This window comes from Beta vulgaris, chromosome 3, assembly GCF_026745355.1.
Source record: "Beta vulgaris subsp. vulgaris cultivar EL10 chromosome 3, EL10.2, whole genome shotgun sequence".
In the NCBI taxonomy this organism is placed as follows: Eukaryota; Viridiplantae; Streptophyta; class Magnoliopsida; order Caryophyllales; family Amaranthaceae; genus Beta; species Beta vulgaris.
In genome coordinates this window covers 47,877,476-47,896,519 of record NC_079204.1, presented here as the reverse complement: position 1 = coordinate 47,896,519, position 19,044 = coordinate 47,877,476, and the positions used below count along the sequence as shown (strand labels likewise).

At 35.4% G+C, this 19,044-nt stretch overlaps 2 protein-coding genes across 2 annotated transcripts; one reads left to right on the top strand and one right to left on the bottom strand.

Moving 5' to 3' along the window:
- The first annotated feature begins 228 nt into the window (after positions 1-228).
- LOC104889202 (zinc finger CCCH domain-containing protein 14) lies at positions 229-5,075 on the top strand. The gene is made up of 3 exons (XM_010674364.4): positions 229-768; positions 1,761-1,815; positions 3,796-5,075. Exons 1-3 carry the CDS (start codon positions 696-698, stop codon positions 4,583-4,585), a joined length of 918 nt encoding a protein of 305 aa, XP_010672666.1. The 5' UTR covers positions 229-695; the 3' UTR covers positions 4,586-5,075.
- Positions 5,076-17,393: 12,318 nt separating this feature from the next.
- Positions 17,394-18,259, bottom strand: LOC104889201 (late embryogenesis abundant protein 46). The gene has a single exon (XM_010674363.4). It carries the CDS (start codon positions 18,125-18,127, stop codon positions 17,591-17,593), a length of 537 nt encoding a protein of 178 aa, XP_010672665.2. The 5' UTR covers positions 18,128-18,259; the 3' UTR covers positions 17,394-17,590.
- Between the last annotated feature and the right edge of the window lie 785 nt (positions 18,260-19,044).

The window sequence follows — 19,044 nt, the reverse complement described above, 5'->3', positions numbered from 1 at the left end:
GAAATAAATAGAATTGAATAAAACTGAATTGAAGTAAACTGAAAATATCAAAATAAGATTAATAGGACATGTCCTTAGCCGATTAGCCTCCAAAGATTCCTTTTGTTTACGGGCCTGGGTGAGACCGACTATCTGAAGAGCCTTATTAGGCCTAGTCCAACCATATCAGCAATCCATCCAGCCATTGGATTCTTATTTTTGTTGCTCATGTAGCACGTGACCACCAGTCAATCTTCATTTTCTTTTTCCCTCTTTTTTCCAAAAATTAAAACCGACTTAAGTTTCCTTTCATAAATATAAAACGAAGATAAGAAAACCCAAACCAAATAATTCTTCAATTTCCATTTCTCTCCCACTCATATTATTTCCACACCTCAAAAAAATAAAAATAAGTAAATAAGTAAATAAATAAATAAAAACACCCAAAAAATCTAAAATTCTAAAAACTAAACATCCAGCGCTCAATTCTCTCTCTTTCACTTCCCTCGAGGCGTCTCTCTTCCCTCTTTCTCTCTCCTCCAAATCTCTAAACCCTAGAACTCTTGCTAGGGTTTCTACCTTTTCCCCAATTTTTCTCACCCTTTTTTTTTCTAGGGTTTTAGATCTCTAATTTGAAGAAATTGCTCTCGCAATTTTCATTTCTTAGTTAATTTCGTTGTTGTTTTAGCTCGATTTAGCTCAGAAATTTTACTTCAATGGACGCCCGAAAGAGAAGACATGATGCTGGAGCTGCAAACGCTAATGGCGGATTCAAGAAGTTCAAGCAAGGTATTTCTTTTTCTTTTTCTTGCTATTTTCTCGAATTTTCTGTATTTTTATGGCGTTTTATGTGATTTTATGTTCCGAAATATTTTAGTTGTTTTTGTTTTGAGCTTTACACTTATGTTATTGCTGATTTATGTGAGTTTATTTTGCTGTACAAGTTATGATTCTGTACTTTTTGTCTTGGATCTGAACTTAACAGCAAGAAACAAGGTTTCAGATTTTGAAAAATCTGTTTTAGGATAGAAAAACACCAAATTTCAAATGAAAATATTTCGTTTGGTTTACTGGTGATGTCACGAATAGAAGTACTATCTTTAAAAGAAGGAAAGAATCGACACTTGGTGATGTCACTATTTACTTTTATGTTTAAATTCCAATTATGGTATATCATTACTGTTTGCAGTACTATATGTTTATGTAATTTTGACCTGTCATTTTAGTAATTCATTTGCTGATTTGAGCTCTTGACGAATCAGTCGTTCGTTGTCGAGGCAGTGTTTCTCTTTTTGGGTGTGTGTAAATTCTTTTAAGCACTCTTCGTAACTTTTGTGATAAGGAGTTATAACACGTTCTGTTTGTGGCTTGGAAGGGTTGGGTGCAATGTTTTGATTGAACAGTTTGGAGTCAACTTTGATGATTATGTATGTGAAGTAGGAAACCGAATTCACCAAGGATGAGTTGAAATATCACTTAATCATCATTGTGCGAAATTGCATTACAAAGAACTAATACATGTATTATGTATATGGATACTCAAGCCACCATTGTAATGCTTCACATTTGTAATTTATTAAAAGCCTCACATTAACTTAGATATCTATGTATTCATATATATATGCATTAAAAAATTTGTTTAATCGTGTGACAAAGCTAGTGGTAGTAGCATTGTTTTTGAACTATATGAAAATACTTTTCAAGTTTGATTTTTATTACAACATACTCAAATCAAGGAAGGCAAGGAAAACTCACATAAAACAATTAATGTTTTGTAACAGAATCGGATTCAAGTGGTATAGGAAGCAAATCAAAGCCTTGCACCAAGTTCTTCAGGTTCTAATCTTTATCTATCTAATAAATATTGACATTGTAGCATATCTTTGTACAAACGTTTTAGGCTGTATGTTGCCCACAGGAGCGAAATTTACAATCCATAAGCATGCAAATGCAGTTATCCACATTAATGTAGTACCTATGGCTTGCTTGATTGCACTATGTTCTATTAGTTGCTCTGTAATCGACAGTGCTTATTTTTGCCTTTCTGAATGTATTGCTATTTCTACCTTCATAGGATTATGCCTTATGTCACTTCTAAATCTTTACTCTTTTCTTGTGCCATGTTTTTGCTGATATTCCGCTAAGTTCTCTTCCTTCAGAAGTGGGTTTTATTGCACATCAATTTCAGCTTTATTATTAGAAGAATGTCTAGCTTGAGAAGTTGGAGTGTTTCTTTGTAACAATGTAGCTACTCTGGAAACTCTTTTTTGTTTTGATGATTCTGAAACTGGTGATTGTGTTCCTTTTTCACGTGCAAAAAATGCATGCGAACAAGTGCTTGGAAAATTTCGTATACAAGATTTAGGTCTCTTAATCTAGCAAGCAGTAGCTCATAAACCTAGATCTTCAATCTGAAATCAAAATTAGTGACTTTATATATTTTTAAGACTTCAGAGTTCAGAGACTTATATTTTCTAGGAAACTTAATGTGGACTTTCCTGATGGGTAGGCTATATTTATGTGAAATGTGGACTACATGGAGAGATTATTATTATTGGTTTTTTTGGATGGAAAGAAAGCACCCTGCCTTTGGGATGAGCCAAAATTTGAGTAGGCATATGGATTGTACTATGATGTGATTCTTGTAACACATATGGTTTATAACACCTTGCACATCTATTCTGTCTTTCAAACTCTTTATGTTGCTGAACCTGTTCTATTAGTAAAGTGAGAAATATAATGCTGAAGTGAAAAAATCAAACTTTGTGGCTTCCGTGGGTGAAATATCACCATATTTTTATGGAAGGTAGTTGAAGTTTTCAAGGCCTTTAATGGAACAATGAGATTGCTTTAAGTTTTCAAGGCCTTCAGTGGAATCAGATTGTTTTGTGCAGCTTCAAAATCAAGTTGCTTTGATATGATGATGTCTATGGGTTACCCAGTATTCAAACTCGGAACCAAATGGATGGAGTAGATAATTTCCTTGCTAACGAAAAAAGAAGAAACAACCCCTGCCCAAACCGGCTTGCATTTGTCAATGCACATGGCTTTCTCTATGTATAGATTTTAAACTCAGTTCTCTTCCTAGGAGAAGACTCCAACAAAGTTGAATACTTGCTGGATTCAACCCTTATTGCATAAACATTTCAGTATACAATTGGATTTTTTTTTTTATATTATCCCTCCATTTCAGTTAGGTAGTGACTTTCTTGGGGAAGTAACTAATCTGCATAAAGTCCCATCACTTTTCAGTTTTGGTATTTCCGAAAATATTAAAATTTCATAGCACTTTTCTCTACATCTATGGTCTCTGGTTGCTTTTTGTACTGTATGCTTAATAGTTGTGGGTTATTTGTTTGTGGTTCAGTTATGTCGCGTTTTGTTTAACTATGTTAAAAGGGGGTATTATTAATTGTGGCCTTATGATATAGAGACGAGATTGTTATGTTTTCTGCAGTTAGTATTATATATGATTGCTGTGGCTGATTGAGATTTGTTGCATATCTTGTTATTGTTGTTAGATGCCAGCACTTTGGGGACCCTTTTCCCTGAAAATGTGGTTTTACTCGATTCTGTGGCGGCAAACTTTAGCCTCAATCAATCTTTGTGGGACTTGTGATTATATGCTAGCCCAAGAGGATTTTATGTTGCTCTGTTTCTATGAAGTGGAAAGAATTTAATCGGCCATTCTGTTTCGAGAAAATTGCGCCTTTAGATGTGGATTTGCTTTTTTTTTTTTTTTGAAATGAATTCCCCTGTTCATAGCATGCATGGCTTTGACTTAACTACTCTAATCTGATCTATTCTGTGATGCAGTACATCTGGATGTCCATTTGGAGAAAGTTGTCACTTCCTGCACCATGTCCCCGGTGGCTACAATGCTGTCTCTCAGATGATGAACTTACCGACCATATCAAGAGTTGCTCCACCTCCTCCACAAGCTCCTAATGGCTCTGCAGCTACTGTCAAAACCCGCCTGTGCAACAAGTACAGCTCTGCTGAAGGTTGCAAATATGGTGACAAATGCCATTTTGCACATGGTGAGTGGGAACTGAATAAACCTGTTGTTCCGTCCTTTGATGATCCTCGTGCTATGGGGGGGCTACCCATGCATGGACGCTTTCTTGGGAGAAACGAGTCACATGTTCCAGCTGCTCTGCCTGCCGGTTTTGGTGCCTCTGCTACTGCTAAGATTAGTGTTGATGCCTCCTTAGCAGGGGCCATTATTGGTAAGAGTGGTGTGAACTCGAAGCAGATTTGCCGTCAAACAGGAGTAAAGCTTTCAATTCGGGATCATGATTCTGACCCTACAAAGAGAAACATCGAACTCGAAGGAAATTTTGATCAGATAAAGATGGCAAGTGACATGGTACATGATCTCGTAGCAAGTGTTGGTGCAAATGCTCCCATGAAAGCTTCTGGAGGACCCGGAGGCCATGGACCTGGAGGCCATGGACCTGGGGGTCATGGATCTGCAGCTCATGGACCTGCCTCAAGCAATTACAGGACCAAGCTCTGTGAGAATTTTACAAAGGGTTCATGTACTTTTGGAGATAGGTGCCACTTTGCTCATGGGGCAGCCGAGCTACGAAAGTCTGGAGTATGAGTGTTTGCAGATCCCAATTTTGTTAGTTGGGTTTTCTGTCTTCAAGATGATGGGTTTGTTTGGCCCTAATCTTGAATATGGCTAATCCAATCTAGACTTTCTGTTATGTTAAATGAGGTTCAATGATGCGAAGGGTTCTCTTATTTGCTCGTTGTTGCTAGATTGCTTGTTTTACTTAGGCTTTGTGGTTGTTAGATGGATGATACTTGTTTGCTTTTCCTACCTTTAATAGATAGATTTCTGGTAAAGGACAGGGGTGATGGTCGGTCATACTTCGAAGTAATTGTTGCCAGGAGAAGAAGAGCATTAAATGAAGGCAAAAGAACAGCGCCGCGTGGCGGACTGGCAGTGTAATTTATAGTCCTGGAGTTGTATCCGGAGTCTGACTGATATGTGGACTGTGAGGGGATAGCTAAGTAATGATCATAAAACTTTCAGCACCTTGAATTTGTCTATTGTATGCTTAAATTACATCTTGTCACTTCGACTATGTTCTGTATTCGTACTTAATTCAGATGCATACACTTACAAGAAGATGAATTTCCACTTTCATGCTATCAGGAAAAGAGTCCGAATCTACCGAATATGTATAAAATACTACCAATTCTACCAATCCTAGAGATTCAGGATTAATGGTGAAATGCCAAGGGTCCTTTCGACTAGGGGGCCTAGTGCTGAAGGTCATTCAAATTATAGTATAAAATTGAGCATTTTGTACTTGTAATGTAAATCACATAACTGATCACGTGTTTATCGCTCAAGTTTAAGGCAAATAGGCGTCTTTCCATACGGGAAGACGTTGATGAACTAAAAGATCTTGGGGACCTATTGTTAAAAATAGCGAATCACTATTCCCATTAGCAACATTAATCCACCGGTCAATTATGTACTTCGATGTGTATTAAATATCGGGTTACCTCTTGACTATGAAAGGACATTAAACCTTTATGGTTTACCATGAGTCCAGTGTATTCATTGAGCAAATATAGGTTCGATCTGGAGGGGCAATGTTACATTTGTCCGGTGGGTCGTTAACCCACTAAAAATAGAGCATTAAAATGTAAGTTTAATTAAACATAACATGTTCATAAATAATCTGAATTGAACATGAATTGCATAGGCGGAAGCTTTAAAATAGATGAGAATTACCTCCAGCCATTGCTAACTTGTTGTCTGCTTCTTCTTCTTGCGAGAACTAGTGTACCCAATTGATTTTGATTTTCTGAATTTCGGTGCCAAACCCTCACTTTCTCTGTATGGATGGTGTTCTTTTGATTTTTAGAGAGTAGATTTAGTGACCTTTATTTTCAGAATAAAAACACCTATTTATATTAGAGTCTTGCCATCAAAGAGCCCTAAGAAAATGGTGAACGTTATTAGTGGTTATCTGAAGTGGGGAGAGAATCATGGGGAGTTCCTTGATCACGGGTAACTACCCACATAAAATGGACCACTATATATTTTAAAAACTAAATATTAATTAACGAAATATATTTAATTTTTTAAAATTTCCAACATTCTCCCACTTGGTCCATTTTAACGAGAAAAACTTCATATATGAATCATGGCGATAAAATTCCCTTTAGAACGAGAATCTATCTTCCATGTATCACAATATACGTTGTCTTTCACCACTCATACTAATTAATGAGTAAACCTTATGTTTACGAAAGGTCAAACATAATGATACTTTCTCAAATAACAAAAACAACATGTACGTACATAACTTGAAAGAGAAATATCCAACTGAATGAAAAGTTACAACATAACTCAAACAATGTTTTAACAAATAGGACCAAGTCCCATGCTCTCTACATGACCCTTAAAAACTTTAATTTGCATGCCTTTTGTCAAGGGGTCAGCAATCATTAATCCAGTGCTAATATGTTTTATGATCACTTTCTTTTCTTGAACACGTTCTTTTATGGCTCGAAACTTTATGTCAATGTGCTTACTTCGACTTCCACTCTTATTGTTCTTAGCCATAAAAACAGCAGTTGAATTATCACAAAACATTATTATCGGCCGACAAATAGAGTCAATGACTCTAAGTCCATATATGAAACTTTTCATCCATACACCATGTGAGGTAGCCTCAAAACAAGAGACGAACTCAGCCTCCATAGTTGAAGTAGCAGTTAAGGTCTGTTTTGCACTCCTCCAAGAAACGGCACCATGGGCTAACATAAACACATATCTAGAGGTGGATTTTCTTGAGTCAATGAAGCCACCGTAATCGGAATCAGAATAACCAACTACTTGGAGATTATCAGTCCGTCTATACGTAAGCATGTAGTCCTTAGTACCCTGAAGATATCTCAACACTTTCTTTGCAGCATTCCAGTGATCAGGACCTGGATTACTCTGATATCTTCCCAAAATTCCAACAGCATATGCAATGTCAGGTCTAGTGCAAACCTGAGCATACATAATGCTTCCAACAACTGAAGCATAAGGAACATTTTTCATCTGTTCCCTCTCAATATCATTCCTGGGGCACTGGTCTAAACTGAACCGGTCACCTTTCACAATGGGTGCTACACTTGGTGAACAATTTTTCATATGAAATCTATCAAGTACCTTGTTGATATAGGTCTCTTGAGACAAACCCAAAATGCATCGGGATCTATCTCTATGGATCTTAATGCCAATGACATAAGATGCCTCACCCATATCTTTCATATCAAAGTTACTTGAAAGAAATTGTTTCACTTCATATAACAACCCTTTATCATTGGTTGCTAGCAAAATATCATCCACATATAACACAAGAAAACAGATCTTACTCCCACTGACCTTATGGTATATACATTGATCCATGATGTTTTCTTCAAAACCGAATGAAGTTATCACTTGATGGAACTTCATATACCATTGGCGAGAAGTCTGTTTCAACCCGTATATGGATTTATTTAGCTTACAAACCAAATGCTCACCCTTTTTAGAGAAGAATCCTTCAGGTTGTTTCATGTAAACTTCTTCTTCTAAATCACCATTGAGAAATGCCGTTTTCACGTCCATTTGATGTAACTCATAGTCAAAATGAGCTACTAATGCCATAATAACTCGAAAGGAATCTTTCTTTGATACAGGAGAAAAGGTCTCCGTGTAGTCGATTCTTTCCCTTTGAGTAAACCCTTTGGCAACGAGTCTAGCCTTATGTCTCTCGATGTTGCCTGCTGAGTCTTTCTTTGTCTTGAAGACCCATCTACATCCAATGGCCTTAACACCATTAGGCAACTCGACGAGATCCCAAACTCTATTTGATGCCATAGAATTTATCTCATCTTTCATGGCATTCATCCACAATTCAGAATCTCTTGAACTTGTGGCTTGTGAAAACGTAATTGGATCATTGTCAGCTTCATCATTGCAATCTGATTCTTGCAAATACACCTCATAATCATCAGAAATGGCTGATTTCCTCATTCTAACAGATCTCCTTAAAAGAACTTGATCAATCTGTTGATCATCCAAATGTTCCTCATTCTCATTATGATCTACTAGATTATCATCAACATTTTGTGGAATTTCTGTCACTGGTTGTCTAACGCCTAGTTTATCTTGAGGAGCGTGAACAACAACCAGCCTATCACTTAAAATATCACTCAAGTCAGGGGGTGAAACTCTGTCGTGATCCTGTTCAGAAACAATGTCCCGAATTTGATCACTCCCACTAACTAAGTCATTTTCAAGAAATTTTGCATTTCTTGATTCCACAATTCTGGTGATGTGAGACGGACAATAGAATCTATAACCCTTAGATTTCTCAGGATATCCAATGAAATACCCACTAATAGTTCTCGGGTCAAGCTTCTTTTCACGTGGGTTGTAAACTCGGTTTCCATCCTTTGAATAACTCAAAAGGCATCTTTGGGACTGCCTTGGAAGGAACCCGGTTTAATATATACGCTTCGTGTTAAGAGTTTCAATCCACAAAATGATGGAAGTTTAGTGTTACTCTCCATACTTCTCACCATGTCCATTAGGGTCCTATTTCTTCTTTTTGCTACACCAATTTGGTCTGGAGAATCAGGCATAGTGTATTGGGCAACAATCCCATTTTCTTGAAGCAATTTTGCAAATGGTCCTAATGCTTGTCCATTCTCGGTGTATCTACCATAGTACTCTCCACCTCTATCTGATCTCACGATCTTAATGTCCTTACCACATTGTTTCTCTACTTCAGCCTTGAACAATTTAAAAGCATCTAAAGCTTCGTCTTTGGAACGAAGTAAGTAGAGATACATGTATCGTGAATAATCATCAATAAAGGTGATAAAGTATTTCAGATCTTTAACGTTCATGTCCGGACAATAAATATCCGTATGTATAATCTCTAATAGGTCGGAGCTCCTCTTATCACCCTTTTTAGATTTGTTGGTTTGCTTTCCCTTAATACAACCAACACAAGTCTCAAAATCAGCAAAGTCTAGAGCATCAAGTACTCCTTCCTTTACCAATCTCTTGACTCTTTCAATGGAGATATGTCCCAATCTCCTGTGCCATAACATAGAGGACTCTTCATTCACAATACAATGCTTTAAACCAGTATTAACATGCAAGGAACAATTAGCGATATTATTTTGCAATTCAATTCGATATAAACCATCACACAAAATACCATAACCAATAATTTCAGAATCTTTAATTAAACTGAAACCAGAGTCTGAAAAATTAAAGGAAATTCTTGAAGGTACAAGTCTTGAAACTGAAATCAAATTTCTAGAGAAATTTGGAACATAAAATGTTCTTTCTAAATGCAAAATAAAACCACTACTTAAAGTTAAGCTGCATGTCCCAACGGCCTCTACATGCGAACTCATCTGGTTGCCTGAATAGGTGTGATGTTCACTCCCCATTGGTTTCCTTAGGTTTGTCATACCCTGCGAGGTATTCGAAATATGGATTGTAGTACCAGAGTCAATCCACCATGTATTGTGATTAACACTTAACCATATTAGATTCATAACAAACAAACGTAAGAAAATTACCTTTCTTCTTAAGCCAAGCCTTGAACTTTACACAGTCTTTCTTCATGTGTCCCTTCTTTTTACAGAAAAAACACGAAGACTCTTTCTTGATGGCTTGATTAGGTGGAATCTGACCCTTTTCCTTATCCTTAGTGTGATCCTTCTTCTTCTTTGCAGAAGTAGTAAGGTTCACCTTTTCACCCTCCTCCATTACCAATCTCCCCTCCTCTTGCACACACATGGTCATAAGCTCATTAATTGACCATTTATCCTTATGTGTGTTGTAAGTAGAGGTGCTAAACGTGTCGTGTCGTGTTCATTTCGTGTCGTGTCAAAAATTAAACGGGTTGAGAATCCCCAACCTGAACCCGACCCGTTTAATTATACGGGTCAGAAGCTGAAACCTGAACCCGACCCGCATAACCCGAACCCGACCTGATAACCCGTTTAACCTGTTTTTGGCTTTTTTCTGTCAATAAAATCTGATTTTCTGCCCTATTTGTAACCTGTTTTTTGCTCTAATATTCTGCCATTTTTGGCATGCAACATAACTGATTAATTTGACTTAATTGAAATTGGGGAAATTGGAAGCCACATAAAATGTAAAGCAAATACCAATTCAAAGTCTAAAACAAATTACAAATACAAACACAAAGTCTAAAACAAACATTGAAACATACATGAATTCCAAACCAAATTACAAATTCCACACATTTTATAAAAAGCCTAAATGCAAGTCAATCTAAGTAGCTTCCGATACATTCTTCGAGCTCGCATGATCATCATCATCGTCTATATCAACGCTCATTCCGCCACTTGATTACACAATACACTAATCTCATCTTCATTTGCATCTAGCCAAGTTAACATAAATAATAATATTAGAAATTAATGGATAATGAGTAAATAAAATTTCTAATTTTCAACTTATAATAATTTATATATACCTTTGTGAAATACCCAATCCCTTACGCAAATCAAAGCTTCGGCCGTGCTTGGATTTAAAGAACTCCTATAAGCATCTAACACCCTCCCTCCGATACTAAATGCCGATTCGGAAGCCACCGTAGAGATGGGAATGGCTAAGATATCTCTTGCCATTCGAGAGGCAATAGGATATCGTCCTTGAAGTCCCTTCCAATGATCTAACACATTAATCTTGGCCGTGCGAGGTAGTTTTTGCTCCTCCAAATACTTAAGTAGATCAGATTTTTCATTAATAGAAGACGAAGTGCCTTCATAATCATCAAAATCCTAAGAGACAATGAAAAAAAATTAAAAAACAGCAATACTAAAACAGAATACAAAAACAGAGTAAAAACTGATTAAAAAAACTGATTTAAAAAACTGATTTAAAAACTGATTTAAAAAACAGATTTAAAAATAGATTTAAAAAAACAGATTTAAAAACATATTAAAAAAACAGATTACAAAACTGATTTAAACAAACTGATTTGAAAACAGATTACAAAAACAGAATAAAAAACAGAAACATAAAACAGATTAAAAAAAACAGAATAAAAAAACAGCAAGTAAAAACAGATTAAAAAATAGAAGAAATTACCTCCATGTAAGTGTCCGAGGCTAGATCATCATGAGTAGGTCCGTTTTGAGTATTTCCTTGCCTATTCATTGAAATTGGAGTTGAAGAAGCATACTCATTGTACAAGGCAAATAGTTTGCCTTTGAACAATTCCAATTCGAATTCCCATCTGTCATTGTAAAGCTTCTTGTACGCCCACTCAACAACTTGCAATTTGAATCGAGGATCAAAAACAACCGCAATAGCCATAATAGTGCTAAACTCCGACCAATACTTATCAAATTTTTCCCACATCCTTGTTGCCATAGTTTTCAAAAACCTATCCGGACTTCCCATGTGCTCTTTCAACAACAACCTTACCTTAATCACATTAGGGAAGTAAAGATTGGATGTGGGATACTTAGTACCCGAGAAGGCAAGAGTTACTTCATGAAACACACCAAGGAACTTGCATATTTTGTCAATCCTAGCCCACTCTTCCGCATTTGGACAACTAACAAAATTTGCATCCGTTGCTTTCATGTGGAGGAGTGCCTTTTTGAAGAACAAAGCACTCTCCAACATTGTGTAGGTGGAATTCCAACGAGTAGGCACATCTTGTCTTAATCCTCTAGAAGTGGAACCCTCAAGATTAACATGTTGGACACATTTGAGAAACTTTTGCCTACGACTTTGAGAACCTTTACATACTTAACACTTTCCTAACCTTTAAAATAGCTTCATCTATTTCTTTTAGACCTTCTTGCACAATCAAGTTAAGTATGTGAGCACAACAACGAACATGAAAGTAATCACCATTACACACCAAATCTAAGTCATATTTCAAAGTTTCAACCATGGAGTCATTAGCGGAAGCATTATCTAAAGTTATTGATGCAACTCTTTCTCAATACGCCATTCTTTCAACATACAGGTCATCTTCTCAGCCAATGCAGCCCATTATGGGTGGTGGGATAAAAGAAAAGGCTAAAACCCTCTTTGCTAAACGCCAATTCTTATCAATATAATGAGCAGTTAAAGTGATGTACCCATCGGTAGTAATAGAAGTCCAACAATCAGAAGTTACCGCTACTCTACCAGGTGCATGTTTTAATGCCTCATTAAGTTTTGATTTTTCTTTGGCATATATCTTCATTACATCATTCTTAATGGTGTGCCTACTAACATGCTTAACCTCAGGACACAAGTAAGAAACACAGCCCTAATACCTTCATACTCAACAAGTTGCAAAGGTAAATTATGTCTAGCAATGGCAAGAGCAAGTAATTCACGAAACTCATCAACTTTAAAAGTAGAAATCTTATTTTCAACAATACCAGAAGCATTAGATTGTAAAATCATTTGACCAACATCCCTATAAACCTTCCCCTTGCAACTCTTAATATGTCTACGCATATTCCCCGTTCCATGACTACTTTCAGCAATGTATTTAGTCCCACATTTAATGCATTTACATTGTATATTTCCATGTATATCCAATTCATCTATCATATCAAAATGACCCCAAACATCAGAAGTTAATTTTCTTACACGTTTACGGCCTTGAAGGAGATCACCGGTTAAATTAGGTTTGCTGGTTGGCGGCACACGTGCAGCAGGTTGAGGCTCGTTGTCATTCACCTCTTCATCAGAATCTAAGTTCACCGGGCTCTCCAAAGGACTCTCAATTGGACTCTCTCTTTCATTATCCATCTACATATTTACATAACAAAAAAACAAACACATTAGTAAACAATATAATTAGAGGTGCTAATTAATAAGAAACACATAAGAAATAAGTGTTGAATAGGCAAATAATATTGATATATAACAGCAATTTTACAACAATTCAATTTCAACAACTATACAGCAATAATACAGTCAGAAAAAGCGCAATAATACAGTCTGGTTTGAGTATACAATTATACAGCAATAATACAGCAATAATACAGTCAGTTTTGAGTATTTACAGCAACTATACAGTCCGTTTTGACAATTATACAGCAATAATACAGTCAGAAAAAACGCAGATTTACAGTTTGGTTTGAGTATACAATTATACAGCAATAATACAGTCCATTCTGAGTACTTACAGCAATAATACAGTAGTATATATCAGAAATATTATAGCAATTCAAGGTTATTCAAACAATTTTACAATAAAACGCAGGCTTAAATGCTTAATCTACAATTATACATCAATTCAACAATAAAAAACGCATCACAAAAAAGCAGAAAATGACATAACAAAAAGGCAGAAAACGAATCACAATATTTACACATCAATTCAAAATTAAACGCAGGCTTAATCTACAATAGGTATCAATTTAAAAACATGCAAAAAAAAATAGAAATTCGAACATTATACTGCAAAAAGAATGAACATGAAACATGTAAATTAAAGTGCAAAAACAACTAAAAGAATTTAAAAAAATAGCAATTTACCTTGTACAATTGAAGATATTGGGAGATTGAATCCAAAAAGTGAAGAAGAAGAAGTGAAAAAATTGAAATGGAAACCAGAAATGACGTGAAACCAGAAAAGATATTAGGAGATTGAATCCAGAAAGTGAAGAAGAAGAAGTGAGGTTATTTTTCTCTCTCCTCAAAGCTGCTAGGGTTTCCTTCTGTTGGACTTTTATCTCTTACATTTACTTACATATTGGGCCCAAAAGGCCAAAAACATAAGAAATGGACCTGGGCAGCTTATTTATGAAAACCTGGCTTTTTAATTAAAACGGGTTATACGGGTTTGGCGGGTTGGAGACTCAAACCCGAACCCAACCCGTTTAATTAGCGTGTCGTGTCGTGTCATTTAATTAAACGGGTCGGAAACCTTGACCCAAACCCGCTAAAAACGGGTCGGGTTCGTGTCGTGTAAACGGGTCGTGTCAGATTTTAGCAGCTCTAGTTGTAAGAGACCTTAAAAGGGCCATATTGGTGAGGAAGAGTGCACAAAATGTAACGCACAAGGAAAGTGTCAGAAATGGTAACTTCCAAGTCCTTAAGCTGAGCTGCAATATCCCTCATGCGCATGATATGATCACGCACTCCCTTAATCTCAGTGAGCCTTATGGATGAGAACTGCATAATTAAGGTGCTAGCAAGAGCTTTGTCAGAAGATGCAAACTGCTCATCGATGGCCTTAAGAAGATCCTTGACTTTGGTATGCTTATCGACGGAACCACGAATACTAGCACTGATCTTGGTCTTTATGAACATAACAGAGAGGCGATTAGACCTCTCCCACTTTTCATAAAGAGCAACTGCATCTGGAGTGCTAGTCTCTGTAATGCCAAGCGGTTCGTCTTTCCTAATAGCATAGTCAATATCCATCCATCCTAACTGCAGTAGCACTTTCTCTTTCCACACCTTATAGTTATCACCCTATAATTCAGGAATGTCACATTTGACATCAGATTTATTCCCAGGTAAAACTACTGCAAAAATAAATTACAGTTAGAAATAATCACGCTTATTAATAAATTTGAGACCTTTAACATTAACCATGTTTTACCAATGTAAATCATGTAAAATATGAATCTAGTGACATAAAACTTGCATGTGGGCTAAAGTTTACTCAATTAGATTCATAGTAATAACCATATTGTGAAACTAATAAACTGTATCAACTTCTTAATTCCTGTGGGATGCTTAAGAAACAAAATTTATATTTCACCCCAATTAATTGTTTCAAACACAATAAAATACCTGTGGGTAAGTTTTATTCTATCATATACAATTAATTACAACAAAAATCTAGTATCCACATGTGATTCCAAAAATAAAATTTTAATAATTAGAGGTGCTGTGGCTACTCCCCAACTAATAAAATTTTGAACCACTCAACTTTCACTTGATTTCATATACTAAACACCATGTATATAAGAAATATATTTAACTAAAAACTCAAACAACATAAGCCTTATTAATGCAGTAATATACACAATCTTGCCAATGACGATCTTAATAACTCATAATTGAAAAATTATGAATAGCAACAAACTGACATAAGTACAAAACTCATTTTAACATATTATGTATATACTGCAGACTACATTGTAAACTCCAAAACAAAATAAAATTAAACATGGCAGATGGCAATACTCGTGACACCAAATAAAGGTACATTAAGGTAATTAAAAAAAAATAAATAAAATAAAAACACTAAATGAAGGAGCAGTGAGACAAAAATAGCCACAAACTCACTTGATACAGTCATATAGTACCTCTTTTAATATAAAAGATAAAGCAGGAGAGAGATGAAGATATTCATCTTCCTCAACGCAAAACCAAAGAAACTCATCCTCCAGGAGGTACAGTACACAATGCAAGAAAAAAAATATAAGACAAAACTCTTCTTCTACCATAGTCGAGTAAATTATTTCCAAAAAAAAATGCACCCAATTGCTCAAAACAAAAGCATCAGATCCGAAAAGGCAGATGAAGAAATAAAGAATTAAGCAAGGCAGAGGAGCAACACTTGCTCTGATACCAAATGTAAGTTTAATTAAACTTAACATGTTCATAAATAATCTGAATTGAACATGAATTGCATAGGCGAAAGCTTTAAAATAGATGAGAATACCTCCAGCCATTGCTAACTTGTTGTCCGCTTCTTCTTCTTGCGAGAACTAGTGTACCCAATTGATTTCGATTTTCTGAATTTCGGTGCCAAACCCCCACTCTCTCTGTATGGATGGTGTTCTTTTGATTTTTAGAGAGTAGATTTAGTGACCTTTATTTTCAGAATAAAAACACCTATTTATATTAGAGTTTTGCCATCAGAGAGCCCTAAGAAAATGGTGAACGTTATTAGTGGTTATTTGAAGTGGGGAGAGAATCATGGGGAGTTCCTTGATCATGGGTAACTACCCACATAAAATGGACCACTATATATTTTAAAAACTAAATATTAATTAACAAAATATATTTAATTTTTTAAAATTTCCAACATAAAAAAGTATTAGAACTGATGAGTTGGATTCCAATATCTATTTATTTTTATTAGTAGTGGATTGTTGACCTATTGAGTAGATAAAGTTTTTCCCGATCTGGAGTACCAAAAGCAATCATAACATTATTAGATGTATGACAAGTGGAGAACATCTAAATAAATAAATTCTGTATAATTGTCTAAAAACAGCATGAATTTAATTTTCTTTTCCAACAAATTGCGAAATTTATGTGCAGCTGTTTTGCATTCGCAATTGTTCTGGATTGTATACATGTAATATGATTTTCTTATATAGTAGGTAAGAAGTTTAGTTAAAAGGCTCATTACCCTTCTTGAATCTCATACAGATACATAAAAATTAAACTCTAAATTTAGGCTCTTTGTTATCGTTTTTTGTTTTTTTGTTTTCAGTTTTTTGAAAATTAAAAATCAAAAATAAAAAACTAAAAAAATAATTTTCATTTTTTAATAATCAATTTTTCAAAATCATTAGTTTAAAAAAGAATCTCAATACATACAGATGCTTAAAAATAGGAATTAAACTCCAAATTTTTGCCCTGTTTCAGCAACCTCAAATCCTTAACAAGGGAAAATTTCAAAAAACTACCTTTTATAATCAACTTTTTTCAAAAAAAATTACCTTTTAAAAATTTTCTTTCAAAAAACTACCTTATATGACAAATTTCTTTCAATATACTACCATTTTACGTTTATATTTAAACTAATTAATAAGTGACGATCGTCATAGGGTTGCTGCGATGGGGTACGAGAAGAAGAGAGAAACGAGAGGAGAAAAAAGAAAAGCAATTTACAATCACTCAATTTATTAGTGATTAAACCACATTTATAATAAAATGGTAGTATATTAAAACAAATTTGTCATATAAAGTAATTTTTTAAAAGAAATTTTTTAAAAGGTGATTTTTTGAAATTTTTTGATTATAAAAGGTAGTTTTATGAAATTTTCCTTTTAAAGATGTTTGGACTTTCTTTTATTATATTTTGCAGAAAAAAAATAATCGAAGCTGAAGTAATTTTGTAAGCCTTTGAAAACTTCAAACTATTACGTTTTCGATGAAGTAATATAAGGAAAATATAAAACCTATATTTGTATGTTAATAGATTTGTAAGCGTTTACCAGTCCTTCACCATACATATTTCATTTCTCCTCCACCTTTTTCCTATTTTCTTGGTTCTTGTAAAATGAATGCACAATTTTTTTCAGGAGGATATAGTCTAAATTATCATGAAACCATACTCAAAATAAAGCACATCTTCGTGTAGAAAGTACATCATATTGATAAAGAAGCCACCTATGATATGATCATTTTGATGAACTCCAAATACAAGGAACTCTTACAAGAAAAGGCATTTTATTCGAATTACAAATAAGACTCAAAACATACATTATATCATACTCCAAGTTTCACACCATATTAGACATTTAGACATACATCATTTTCCTAAAAAAAGCATAAAAAAATGTCACACCCTCTTCTAAAAATAAAAGTAAATGTGACACACACCTGACAAGTGACACCACACCAATCAAACTAACCACTATATCCAGTTCCAGTATAGTCAGTATTAGTCCCTCCACCAACATGCCTATTTTGGGCCGTAGACGACCTAGTATTGGTCCCAGTCCCCCTCCCTATCGGATGGGACCCAACAGCGGTCCCATCCATTACATGCCCACCTGCGGGCTCACCAGTGCCATGCCCTGGCATGGCAGACATCTGGTGAGCCCCAGTGGGATAGCCTGTGGCCCCAGTAGTCGAGTGCGAATACTGGGGCCCAGTAGTCCCATAACCAGTTCCACCGGTTCCAGTTTGACCAGCAACAGCAGTTTTAGCGTCCTTCTCAGCAGCGTTGTGACTCATGGCCTGCTGCTTACGGAGCTCGGCTTCGGTCACACGGTCCTGCTTCTTCTCGCTGGCTAAGGCCTTGTCGTAGTCGTCGTCTGCTTTCATCTTATCAACCTTCTCTTGCACTGTCGCCTTTGTCTTGTCCATCCCTGACTTTGCCGACGCCGCTATGTTCGACGCTGTCTCCTTCACGGATTCCACTGCTTTCTTCCCTGTCTGCATCTTTGGACTTTGATTTGGAATTAAGTGTAATACCACAAACTGTTTTTCTCTCCTCTTTTTTCCTGGTTTTTGGTTTTTGGTTTTTGGTTTTTGGTTAAGTGTAAATAAGTTTGGTTATGGTTGAGATGAATAAGGCAGTGAGCAATTTATAGTGATGGTTTCAGAGTAGGAGGGAGACACGTGGAGAAATAACTGGAAGCTTGAAACAAGAGATCTCCACGTGTCTGAACATGGAGTACGTGTTGTACATTGGAACTTGCGGTGCAGTTGATAGAATTTTCTTTTGGGACTCTCTTTAGTTATTTTATAAATGCGATAAGATCAAGTTCTAAAGTGAATTTTCTTCTTAAGTTTAAACTTAATAATGTTTCGACGTTTTCTGATTATCTATTAAAATCGATAATATTAAGTTAATGATCGTATTCAATTATGTACAACATTAACTAATTTATTTTTTATTAATAGTTTGTAATTATTAACATAAAAATTATTTACATTCAATAATCATTAATTAATTCTTAAATTACTCATAATAAATAAATAAAAAGATGAGATGAAAAAGAGATTGGAGAGAGAACATATGATGGGATATGGTAAAAAGTAGGAAAGAGAATGTGAAGATCTAACATGATAGATAATCCATTATGAGTCGAGAGATTATAAAAAATCAATTGTAAATCATGAATGAAGTGGAAGAGTGAGAAATGAATAAAGTAATTGTTTTTTTAAAGGTAAGATGAAGTTGCTAGCAAGGGGAATTGGGAATCTCTCATTGTAAGGGGCGAGACTCAATCCCGACCTTTGCGATTAGAAGGAATGCCAATATCATTAAACTATCATCTGATGCTCAATGAATAAAGTAATTGATGATCTCATAGTTGAAATTATTTATTAACCATGCTCTTAGGATCAATTTT

Excerpts from the sequence above, each read along its gene's own strand:
- LOC104889202 (XM_010674364.4), top strand. The coding sequence starts at position 696 with ATGGACGCCCGAAAGAGAAGACATGATGCTGGAGCTGCAAACGCTAAT. Across the intron at positions 769-1,760 it reads ATTCAAGAAGTTCAAGCAAG|AATCGGATTCAAGTGGTATA; the intron begins GTATTTCTTTTT and ends GTTTTGTAACAG. Across the intron at positions 1,816-3,795 it reads CCTTGCACCAAGTTCTTCAG|TACATCTGGATGTCCATTTG; the intron begins GTTCTAATCTTT and ends TCTGTGATGCAG.
- LOC104889201 (XM_010674363.4), bottom strand. The coding sequence starts at position 18,127 with ATGCAGACAGGGAAGAAAGCAGTGGAATCCGTGAAGGAGACAGCGTCG.